At 37.2% G+C, this 13270-nt stretch overlaps 1 protein-coding gene across 2 annotated transcripts; it reads left to right on the forward strand.

The window, feature by feature from the left end:
- Positions 1–7228: 7228 nt before the first annotated feature.
- On the forward strand, positions 7229–13067 carry LOC128244951 (neutral cholesterol ester hydrolase 1-like). 2 transcript variants are annotated; one of them, XM_052963118.1, is made up of 6 exons: positions 7229–7358; positions 7818–7970; positions 8315–8428; positions 9423–9549; positions 11306–11369; positions 12031–13067. In XM_052963118.1, the coding sequence occupies exons 1-6, from the start codon at positions 7356–7358 to the stop codon at positions 12827–12829; spliced, it is 1260 nt and encodes a 419-aa protein (XP_052819078.1). In that variant the 5' UTR covers positions 7229–7355; the 3' UTR covers positions 12830–13067. The 2 variants fall into 2 exon arrangements, with proteins under 2 accessions (XP_052819078.1, XP_052819080.1); XM_052963120.1 differs by lacking the exon at positions 7229–7358 and having other exon boundaries at positions 7852–7970; positions 8337–8428.
- The last annotated feature ends 203 nt before the right edge of the window (positions 13068–13270 follow it).

Below are 13270 nucleotides of genomic sequence, written 5' to 3' on the forward strand. Positions count from 1 at the left end.
AGCTCATACACGCTCGAAAATTTTCTGATTTGCTCTAGCAAATAACCAAGGGAATAAATGTCCGAGTTGATAGTTGTGGTCTCGCCGTTTTTTCTCACTTCCGGTGCAAGATAGACGAAATTTTCCAACGACTTTGTATTCTTGTACCGTTTTCCCCTCATATCAGTTGCAAGGCCGAAGTCGATGTATCTTATTCGGACAGACCTGTCATTGAACTCCATTAATATATTGTTGCTTTTGATGTCGTTGAGAAGAATTCCTTTTTCGTGAAATCTTGCGAGTCCCTCGCAACACTGACACGCAATTTGGAACCAGCTAATGATCGAAAGCTCATACTGATCCCATAACATTTGTTCCAATGTTAGTCCAGTACCAACATACTCTTGAATAATACCAAGAGTACGCTTATTGCCATTGTATACGTACTCAAGAAGTCCATAACAAATCGGAACATAGCCAGTTTCCTGTAGATAAAACAGCCGCTGAGCTTCTTCGATGATGTCTTTTTCGTTAGAAAATTCATCGTCACATTCCTTGACAACAATCGGCAGGTGACTAAAACGTTGCTCTTTAAATTGTGCCTTGTAGACTACCCCAAAACTACCTCTGCCAACAACGACAGCATTATTTCGATCGTCGGGATCTTCTATGTAAACCAAATCTTCGGATGAGAAGTATGGGGGTGTATCTAACTGCAGACGCTTTGGAGGCCGTTCAGAAGCACTTGCCGCGTTGTTGCGATCATCAAATGTGTTTGCATATTCAGGACGGTTGACTTTGCTCGTAAATTTTCGCTTTCTGCACAATTCTTTGCCCTTATCATAACTGGTCGAATTGCTAGTTTCATTTTGTTGTTCGACCTCAGAAATACTCTGAGCCATGTCTGCAGAAAACGTTTCCAAACTTGAGTCATTAATGTTATTTCGGTCATCGTTGCTTTTACCACTTGTGTCAAACGCCTGAGCATTGCAATCAGCTGTGTAAGATTGGCCTTGGTTTGAATGTTCTTCCATAAGATAATAGTCGTCCCTTGTTGCAACCGGGGAACTGGGAGCAGTATAAAAACCATCAAGATGACTCAGGTCAAGTTGTGGTGATCTTTTGGTCTCGTTCCAGTTGTTTTGGCCCCTTTGTACAAACTGCATGTACTCGTTGTGGTCGGCATATTGCCACGTGACAAATTCAAAGCCATTTTCATCCGTTGGTTCCGACACAGTGATTGAATCATATTGATGACACATGCTACTCTCATCAACGTTTTCGCTGTAACATTTATTCGATGCCTGGGCCTCAACATATACATAACGCTGATTGCCAATAAAAGATTCGCTAAACCTGTCTACAGAAGTTGAAGGAACCTGCACGAATTGAGTCCATTCATTGTTATTACATGGACAATCCAACGTATTGCAACCATAACACGGAGCATAAGCATACATGCATTCTTGATTTCCAAATTGTTCTTTTCCCTCATTAGATACTATCCGGGCCAAAGAGTCCTCTGGAGGATTGGTATTTTGCACGGTATTCAAACCTTTCCAGCAATCACAGTTTTCAATGTTACAATCAAACGCAAATTCAACGGCAGTGGAAAGATTATCCTTGGAAATCGATTTCCTTCTATCAAGATGATAAGCGTCACTTGCAAGCTTAAGTGCATCTGTGTTTGTTTTGTCATTGAAGCTCTCGATTTTCAAATCACCAGACTGAGACATACCATTGTCATATAACTCAGCAAAATTATCCACGGAATAACTTTTCGCAAACAGGTTCCGTCTGACCGCACCAGCGGCTTTTTGATTACCAGCAAGATCGTAGATTGGCGCAGCCACAAACGCCCATTTCTCGTTGTAAAGATCGTCTGCATCCGCGAGCGCGACCGGATGCTTCTGTCTGTTAACCACAGGCAGCTGTGCTTGGTGGATGCAGTTGTTGCTGTTGTTGATGACGGTGTGGGGGATTGTTGTGCCCCTAAAGTTGCTCCAGGGATTGTCTGGTGATTGTCGCCAGGGCTGCTGGTTAAGCTCAGCGGGGACGTCCATAACGGCCTGTAATTTGAATAAAAAAAAGTTATTCTGAGATGGGATCGGTATTCAAACTAAACCTAATTTTAAAAAATGCGTTAAACTTTAAACCGAAACTTCAAAAGAGAAATGTGTTCTTTAAATATCATAATGTAACAGTAAAGTTGTTAAATATGGTTTCCGTTGTGCACATTAAACATATTCAGTTTTAACATATTCTATTGAAATTGTTAAATATAATGGCTGTCGATGATTGCTAATTACAATTACGGCCGATGATAGCTAAATACAACGACTGTCGATGATGGCTAAATACAAATACTGCCGATGAGCCTGTATTGATATACAATGACTGTTGATGATTGCTGGAAACAATTACGGCCGATGATGGCTAAATACAAATACTGCCGATGAGCCTGTACTGATATACAATGACTGTTGATGATTGCTGGAAACAATTACGGCCGATGATAGCTAAATACAACGACTGTCGATGATGGCTAAATACAAATACTGCCGATGAGCCTGTACTGATATACAATGACTGTTGATGATTGCTGGAAACAATTACGGCCGATGGTGGCTAAATACAAATACTGCCAATGAGCCTGTACTGATATACAATGACTGTTGATGATTGCTGGAAACAATTACGGCCGATGGTGGCTAAATACAAATACTGCCGATGAGCCTGTACTGATATACAATGACTGGCGATGATTGCTGAAAACAATTACGGCCGATGATGGCTAAATACAAATACTGCCGATGAGCCTGTACTGATATAAAATGACTGTTGATGATTGCTGGAAACAATTACGGCCGATGGTGGCTAAATACAAATACTGCCAATGAGCCTGTACTGATATACAATGACTGTTGATGATTGCTGGAAACAATTACGGCCGATGGTGGCTAAACACAAATACTGCCGATGAGCCTGTACTGATATACAATGACTGGCGATGATTGCTGAAAACAATAACGGCCGATGATGGCTAAATACAAATACTGCCAATGAGCCTGTACTGATATACAATGACTGTTGATGATTGCTGGAAACAATTACGGCCGATGGTGGCTAAATACAAATACTGCCAATGAGCCTGTACTGATATACAATGACTGTTGATGATTGCTGGAAACAATTACGGCCGATGGTGGCTAAATACAAATACTGCCGATGAGCCTGTACTGATATACAATGACTGGCGATGATTGCTGAAAACAATTACGGCCGATGATGGCTAAATACAAATACTGCCGATGAGCCTGTACTGATATACAATGACTGTTGATGATTGCTGGAAACAATTACGGCCGATGGTGGCTAAATACAAATACTGCCGATGAGCCTGTACTGATATACAATGACTGGCGATGATTGCTGAAAACAATTTCGGCCGATGATGGCTAAATACAAATACTGCCAATGAGCCTGTACTGATAAACAATGACTGGCGATGATTGCTGGAAACAATTACGGCCGATGATGGCTAAATACAAATACTGCCAATGAGCCTGTACTGATATACAATGACTGGCGATGATTGCTGAAAACAATTACGGCCGATGATGGCTAAATACAAATACTGCCAATGAGCCTGTACTGATATACAATGACTGGCGATGATTGCTGGAAACAATTACGGCCGATGATGGCTAAATACAAATACTGCCAATGAGCCTGTACTGATATACAATGACTGTTGATGATTGCTGGAAACAATTACGGCCGATGGTGGCTAAATACAAATACTGCCAATGAGCCTGTACTGATATACAATGACTGTTGATGATTGCTGGAAACAATTACGGCCGATGGTGGCTAAGTACAAATACTGCCGATGAGCCTGTATTGATATACAATGACTGTTGATGATTGCTGAAAACAATTACGGCCGATGATGGCTAAATACAAATACTGCCAATGAGCCTGTACTCATATACAATGACTGTTGATGATTGCTGAAAACAATTACGGCCGATGATGGCTAAATACAAATACTGCCAATGAGCCTGTACTCATATACAATGACTGGCGATGATTGCTGAAAACAATTAGGGCCGATGATGGCTAAATACAAATACTGCCAATGAGCCTGTACTCATATACAATGACTGTTGATGATTGCTGGAAACAATTTCGGCCGATGATGGTTAAATACAAATACTGCCAATGAGCCTGTACTGATATACAATGACTGTTGATGATTGCTGGAAACAATTACGGCCGATGGTGGCTAAATACAAATACTGCCAATGAGCCTGTACTGATATACAATGACTGTTGATGATTGCTGAAAACAATTACGGCCGATGATGGCTAAATACAAATACTGCCAATGAGCCTGTACTGATATACAATGACTGTTGATGATTGCTGGAAACAATAACGGCCGAAGATGGCTAAATACAATGACTACCGATGATGGATAAATACAAATACTGCCGATGATTGCTGAATACAATGACTGCCGATAATTGCTATATACAATGACTGCCGATGATGGCTAAATACAAAGACTGTCGATAATGGATAAATACAATGACGGCCGATAATTGCTCAATAAAACGACTGCCGATGATTGATATATACAATGACTATTGATGATGGTTAATTACACTGAATGTCGATGATGGCTAATTACACTGACTGCCGATGATAGCTAATTACACGGACTGCCGATGACGGCTAAATTCTATGACTGCCGATGATGGCTAAATACTATGACTGCCGATGACGGCTAAATTCTATGACTGCCGATGATGGCTAAATACTATGACTGCCGATGATGGCTAAATTCTATGACTGCCGATGACGGCTAAATTCTATGACTGCCGATGATGGCTAAATACTATGACTGCCGATGATGGCTAAATTCTATGACTGCCGATGATGGCTAAATACTATGACTGCCGATGATGGATAAATACTATGACTGCCGATGATGGCTAAATTCTATGACTGCCGATGACGGCTAAATTCTATGACTGCCGATGATGGCTAAATTCTATGACTGCCGATGATGGCTAAATACTATGACTGCCGATGATAGCTAGTTACAATGACGGCCAATGATTGCTAAAAACAATGACAGCTGATGACTGCTAAATACAATGAAGGCCGATGTTGGCTGAATACAATGACGGCTGATGATGGCTAACTACGATACAATGTGTTTATTGCGTAAATTATTAAACAATGTTCATAGCATGCAAACAAGTAAATCAATGAATGTAAAAACAATTACAATGACTGCCGATGATAGCTAAATACAATGACTTTTTTGTACACTTTGTTTTCATAATATGTATTTACTATGTGCCTGCATAAAGCCTCGTGATACTTAGCACTTATAATATCCTCATGTTTGTAAACTCTGTTTGCATTGAGTGTATGAAATAAATTTGAAACTTTTCAATAAACTTTTGAAACTTTTTGTAAGTGAGAACTTCAACATTTCAATTTCAAAACGTTCAAAATAGCAATAAGAATATATCTAACATCTGTATAAACCAAGTTACATAACATTTACAAAAAAACAGCCATGTTATTAAGAATTGAACTATTTTAATCCCAAATAGTGTTTGAAAATCGGACACCATTTGCTATCGATAATCGAATCGAATCGGACCAAGCATTTCGATTTACTATCGGACAATAATCGAAAGTTCATAATATCGGTAAGGAATACATTCTTTATACATAGTATCACGAGCATTTAAATGGTTAAACCTGGAATCAGTTCGTGTGATGCTATAGTCATGCGTTTCGCAACAGAAAGTAAATTTCCATAACCCCTTTCTGTCTTTTAACAACTAAGCGAAAAAAAAACCACCACAACACATTGTTATAATTGCACATTAGTTGCAAAATGATGCACACTGGATCATGTAAGTTATCTTAGCATTTTATCCATGTAAAAGCATATTAAATATTAGTAAACCAACTTAGCATTCAATAACCTGTTAAAATTAACATATCATTAGAATATCTTAATTTCATAAAACTTTCAACAAAAATGTAAATGTGTTACTTATAAACGATACCAAAAAAGGTTTAAAAAACAGAATGCATCGAGCCGGGGTCCCCGGTATTTGTAGGTAAGAACGTACCCACTACTTCATAGAGTCAGGTTATTGAAGGTTTTATGAAATATATAAACAATAAAAAAAAACAATATTTAATTTGGGGAGAGATGTAATTTCACCACGAAACAAAACAATACGTAGTTACTTCCGTATTATCATGGCAGCGATGATTGATTTATCGATTGTACTCGATAATCGTTTCATCACTAATTCCAAATAATATTTTAAGAAAGATATTTAGAAATGTTGTCCCTGTGGGTTAACTTAAGGAGAGTTAACTTTTAACAGCAATGTTGCTTTTAAATTTGCACATATCAAATCATTTACTATTATTCTTTTTAGTTGGTCATTTAAAGCACGGAAAAACTGTTATTGATTAATCTCTTCAATTTGCGTATGACTGTTATAACGAAACTAATATCAGTGTTATAGTATTGTGGCTAAACCCGTGTATCCTGAAAAGCCGTAATAAAGGTTTCTATGGCATAAATTATGACTTTAAATAGGCAAATATTACTTTCTTCAATATAATCATTCAAAAGCTAATACATAAACATTCAAAATAAACAAACAAACAAAAGGATTTCCGATTATATTACCTTTAGGACTTGAATTTTGTCGACACGTAGACATACCCAACACTCCAAAACGTCGCCGCCATTTTGTTCGCGTAGATCGCTATCGCAACGCCAAGGCAAACAGTATTGACGTTTTGTACGGAAACGTCGCCGACGTTTTCCCGCATTATATTGAACGTCGTGCGGTTAACAATGACGTTTTAAGGCGAAACCTGGTAATGGCAGTTGTCTGAATGCAGATTCTTAAGTACATGTATATATTTTTTGAAATTTCAGATGTATGAAGTCTGACCAGATAAAAGATATCAGACTGAAATTTAAAGATTTTATCCTCTTTTTGATCAATCGTCGAATTTATTTATCTATAACTTCTTTGGACTTACTTACTCTTGTAAGTACGTTTAAACATCGCTATGTGAGTATTGCATCAAAGTATGTATACATATTTGTATACTACAGCTTAAATAACTTAAACAGAAGCTGTACGAAACATTAAAAAGGAATAAGGAATACATCGTCAGATACCAATGGTTGGCTATAGTAGTAACTTTTTATCACGGAGTCAATCAGCTACAGATAATAAATAATCAAATTATTATCTATATAATCAGAAGTGAAGTGTGCATTTGGATATTCAAACCTGAGTTTCGGATACAATATGGTAAATATTAACCTTTTCTGTAAGCTAAAACTACAACAACAGTGTTTGACATAAACAGCTGTATATAGGATTATTCTGTTTTAAGATATGACGCATAAGTTGTGTACATAGAAAGAGAAAAATATCAAATTTGAATATATTTCATAATTACAAAAGCGAGTAGGCAGTATTTGTTTGCTGTCGTTTATAAAATGCACTACATCACCGAGGACACTTTTGTCATAGGCCCAGCCACAAACAACAGTCACAATTTCCGGCGAACTCTGGATAGTCTGTAAGTGGACTATACAACGTATTTTTTTCTGTCCCGCGTTATCTCCCCTCGCACAGAGTGATCGCACTTTCTCAGAGAACACTTATTTTAGACGCCTCTTTCTAACGATTCCTCCATTAGCCTCGTTACAAGAACTTGTGCTTACTAGTTTCTCTATCTCGTATTGTTTCTCCACTCTCGTGCAGAGGTGGCGCACATGGATCGTCCTGGGGTCGCTGGTGGCATTACTGCTCGCTGCACGTGTCTATCGAGTCCTCCACCGTCCCGTACCGCCGGAACTTGAACAACCGGAAGTCATCCGTTGGCTCGACGAGGGAGGAAGATGGGCGAACATTCTGGTGAGTTTTTATTGAAAGGAGCAATTTCTCAAATGACCTAGCTAAAAATTGAAAAAGTTGAATTTTAAAGATTCATTAAACATCCCAAAAACTCACGGAATAAAACATTCATTGTAAACAGATCCACCTTAAAGACCTCACTCATCCATATCTATGTTTTCACAATTGTTTTTATTAAATCATTGGTCCAATCTGTTCATTCAACCCCCTTCCAGATTCCAGTTCTTCCAGTCTGAGAGACCTTATTTAGAATCGTATTATATGTTGTTAGATAGCGTCAACTCCTTTAGACTATTTTATCAAATTTTATCGAGCTTCTTGTACAAACTACAAACATTAAATAGATGAGGCTATGTCACCAATTAGGCCTGGAACCAGCCACGGGGCCTGTGAAGATGGCTATGAACTTTGGTGCCCGGCTTCTTTTCAATGGATTTAATCGGATATCAAATATGACGGTAAGATATATAATCGATACTTTAATATTATATATATAGTCGAACCCCGTTGGCTCCAACTCCCAGGGAGTGGCGAAAATACCTCGAGCCTCCTGAAATTCGAGCCAAGCGGGAATAATTTCATCAGTAAAAAGAAATCGGTCCTTTACATCGAGTGCGAGCCAACAAGGAAATCGAGCCAAGCGAGTTCGAGCCAACGGGGTTCGACTGTAATATGTTTTTATATATAATTCCTCAGTGGCTAGCAAGCCATCAGTGACCAAATTGCGTACCATCTACTTCGTTTAGCAACCTACGTAACTTTAGTCGATTATGTATTATACCGTGAAGTTATACTTCATGATCTACTTGAAGAAAAAGGTTGGAATATATTTGGCACACTCTTAATGATTAAGAAGGACAGAGCGAGCAAAACCTAGATATAATTGCTTCAAAATACAGAAAAATAGCCGTTTTCTTCACGCCGCTAGGATGTTGGGCAGCCAATCTTATAAAACTAGCTAAATGTTTTGATATTGTTTTGTTTAGCAAATCAAAATATCTAAATGTGCAATCTATGCGGACAACTTATCAACGTTAAATACAATCAGCGTCTGTGGCCGCGTACTACGTACGCTAGCGAATCCAGGGGCGGAGGCGCACCTACCAATCCCCCCTTAAATATTCCAAGTTTACTTTTTATTTCGATAAAGGGAATAAAAAAACGCCCAAAATGCACCATTTCGGTTAAGAAATTGTTAGAATCCTCTTTCGGGACTACCCCAAAACCCCTGCCAACCCTTTAACCAAATAAATTTCGGTTCTGAGGGAGGGGCGTAAGTAAAAAAAACGACCCCTCTAACGTCGAACCTGGAACAGCCCCTGATGTACATTTTCAAAGGACGGTGTTCGATTTATTTGGCTGGAAATGTTCTATATATAATATAAAAACTATTAGTTAATTAAAATAGCTCCGTATTGAATTGATAAACCCTAGACTGTAGTTTATATTTAGATCCGGTACACGACAGTTGACAATATCCCAGTGACAATATTTCTACCGGACAGTGTGAACGCAGCCGGCGGAAACAACCCTACAATGGTGTACTTTCACGGCGGTGGATGGACATGGTTCTCCGTTGGTCAGTGGTTTATACACTTTGTAACAAATAATATATATTTTATGTTCTACAGAAATAAGAAGAGCCCAAAACTGAGCGCACGGCTCGAACGAGGCCTCCTATTGTTTGTAGAACGTTAAGAAATAGACCAACACGTTAAGTGAATGCTAATATTTGTGGAACAATAAAACATCGAGTTGTATTAACTGTTGCATGTGTCGAAGAAAACCTTTCATTTGCAGTTTAATGTAATCTTCGATAGCTCATCCGGGAACTCACTTGAATGCTATTCACAAAGGACATTTTCTCGTAGGTTTGACTCTTATCGACCTTCCAGGTCTTTTTCAGTTACACTTACTTAAAAAAGGTCGAGAACGTTGTCTTTTCTACAAAAAAAAATAGTCAGTAAACAACAGTCCTCTTGAATGTTAACAGGCGATTTGAATACTCAATTATCATTGGTCCGCAAATAAGTGCATACCCTGAATTATTTTAGCTCGATTATATGGACAGCTAGAAGTAATATAAATCATCCTCGAGTCTGGTATAAAACAGTACCAGTGTAATATTGGTGAAGTCAAGTGCCTCTGTTGGGTTTCGAACCTTCTTTATCTGGTGATGGCTATAAATGTGCATTTGTCATTTAATACTGAATAAGATATGTAATGTTATATTATGTTATGTTATATTATGTTATGTTATGTTATGTTATGTTATGTTATGTTATGTTATGTTATGTTATGTTATGTTATGTTATGTTATGTTATGTTATGTTATGTTACGATATGTCATATTATGTTATGTTATGTTATGTTATGTTATGTTATGTTATGTTATGTTATGTTATGTCATGTCATGTCATGTTATGTTATGTTATGTTATGTTATGTTATGTTATGTTATGTTATGTTATGTTATGTTATGTTATGTTATGTTATGTTATGTTATGTTATGTTACGATATGTCATATTATGTTATGTTATGTTATGTTATGTTATGTTATGTTATGTTATGTTATGTTATGTTATGTTATGTTGCCAGGGAAAACGGTTGCTAAGATATATTCGTATGACACTTGTTTTTGTTTTTATTCTGGAGTTGGGAGAATAGTTCTATTGTATGGTGGCCGATTTCTGTCATTCGTGTATATGTAAATACTGTAATACGGCATGCGGCGGGGCAAATATACGCATTTCCGTATTTTCGCCCCGCCATATGCTTTACTTTCGTTTTCATATTTTTGCGAAGAAAAAATGAACATCAGAAACCAGCCACCATACAAATGACATCAATGGCACAATGCAAATGAAGCAAAATTTGTTTATTATGTTACTGGCAGTGAATGGATTTGATAAACAGAACATTTTCATTCATAATTAATGTTTAATGGGAACACTCAATGTTGTTACAATGAATTGATATTCTGAATTTCATGACTCATGGCTCACTGATTTAAATATTTGAGGCTGTCATGGTTGATTTATCAGATCTGATACATTTTTTATTAATCAATGATCATTAATCACTGCCAATGACATTCCGCAAGTTAATCTGCATACATATTTTATGAGGGCCTTGCAAAGTGTGCCACAATTATGTTCAAGGACCTAGTTTTTCTAACATTAAAAACTACGTACATACATGCATGCAGTCACCGTCATCAGATAACGAAAAGAGCCTAATCAAACAGAACTTTCTCTTCTATACGACAGAAGTAATTGTGATGTGTGTGTGTACTGTTGTTGTTTTTTTAGTTATTTTTATTTTTTTGATTTCAGACGTGTATTCTGGTTTTCTTGCCAATTTTGCTGAAATAACTGGGCTGCAGATAATTGCCGTAGAGTGAGTTCTGTTTTAGTATTAATTATCTTGTTCTTGTTGATCAAAAATATTTTTTTTAACTTATGTTCATGAATTTGGAAACACAGCTTGAAGTTGACGCCAGCATGTAATCTGTATATTATTGAAAGTCCGTTTTCCGTGGCAATCAATCAATAACAATCTTTGACATTCAATCATTGACAATCAATCAATCAATCAATCAATCAATCATTTAATCAATCAATCAATCAATCAATCAATCAATCAATCAATCAATCAATCAATCAATCAATCAATCAATCAATCTATCAATCAATCAGTCAATTAATCAATCAATCAATCAATCAATCAATCAATCAATCAATCAGTCAATCAATCAATCAATCAGTCAGTCAATCAATCAATCAATCAATCAATCAATCAATCAAACAATCAATTAATCAATCAATCAATCAATCAATCAATCAATCAATCGATCAATAAACCAACCAATCAATTAATCAATAATTTATCATATGAGCAGCACCTTTTGAAGAAAAGTTAAAAAAGACATTCGTCTAAATGGTGCATCTCGTGTGTATACTGGCCGTATTTATTTTCCTAAAAACCGACATTACTTGTTAATTTATAATCATATGGATTAATAGTATTATTCTTATTTTTGTTCTTGTTTTATTTACAGGTACAGAAAAGCACCTCAGCATATATTTCCTGCGGCATATCACGACTGTCTTACGGCGACGCTTGGAGTTCTAAAACGAGCAGACGACTTTCGACTTTTGGCGGGAAAACTTATTATTGGAGGGGACGGAGGTGGTGGCAATTTAGCAGCCGCGGTCTCAAATACGTTGGGTGACAAAATATGGCTTCAGTTGCTGATAAACCCCGCCCTGCAGGTTCTCGATTTCGAAACACCTTCGTATCAGGATTATGATGAAAATGTCTTACCGGGATTATCGTCCGCATTCAGAAATGTTTACCACTGGCTCGAATACGCGGGAATTTCACAAGATTATCTGCAGTTTGCTCTTCAGAACACACATATCTCGTCTGGAACGAGACATTCCGTTGCCAGCTCTTTTGTTAATAGCCGGAAGTATTTGCCCCGCAATCTTACAATCACAGACAAAACGACTCGGCCGTTAAAATCAGGCGCAAACTTTATTGTGACGTCCGCATTCGATAAGATAGCCACAGAACCAAAATTTGCACCAATGATGAGTGCAAAAGTGGAAGGGACTCCGAATGCGTACATGGTGACGTCACAATATGACGTGTACAGAGATGAGGGCATTATGTACGCCCAGAGATTGTTCGAGTCGCATATTGATGTCAAACTTGAACATTACTATGAGTCATTCCATGGGTTTGTGCTGTTTTCAGGGTACGGGCCGATTAAATTGAATGTTGCCGAGAGGGCAATAAAGGGTTTTAGTGACTTTTTAAAGGCACGTATTTTTGAACATTCATATTCTACATAGACAATGTTAAGACGGATACCACAAGGTTTGGGTGTGTGATCTTTGCGAGCATATTTTATAAACAAAGTCAAACGAGAGACGCATTTAGTTTTTTAACGTTAAGAGGAAGGAGGAAGTACTTTTTTTTAAAAGTGCATAGAAAACGCTTTAATTTCAACGTCCAGTTTTCATTCTATCCAGTCTATCCATCTATCAAGGATTTCATGTTTAAAAACATATTAAAATAATAGTTGAGCAATTAAATTTAGATGAAAATGTTGTAAACGATATAGTATTTAATACTTTTAATATATATCAAGAATCATACTGAATTTATTTGTCTTTGGTTACTTTAAGTAAGTTACCTTAAACTCCACTCATTTGTGCTTGAAATAAATGTAAAGAAATTTGATACCATACCATTGTTTTAGTGTGTATACGGGTTGAAAGAAATTCCTATAT

This window comes from Mya arenaria, chromosome 8 (assembly GCF_026914265.1).
Source record: "Mya arenaria isolate MELC-2E11 chromosome 8, ASM2691426v1".
NCBI lineage: Eukaryota > Metazoa > Mollusca > Bivalvia > Myida > Myidae > Mya > Mya arenaria.

Bases quoted from the DNA above. Each gene is read 5' to 3' on its own strand.
- LOC128244951 (XM_052963118.1), top strand. The intron at 7,971-8,314 runs GTGAGTTTTTAT...AACATTAAATAG, and splicing joins GAAGATGGGCGAACATTCTG to ATGAGGCTATGTCACCAATT. The intron at 11,370-12,030 runs GTGAGTTCTGTT...TTTTATTTACAG, and splicing joins CTGCAGATAATTGCCGTAGA to GTACAGAAAAGCACCTCAGC.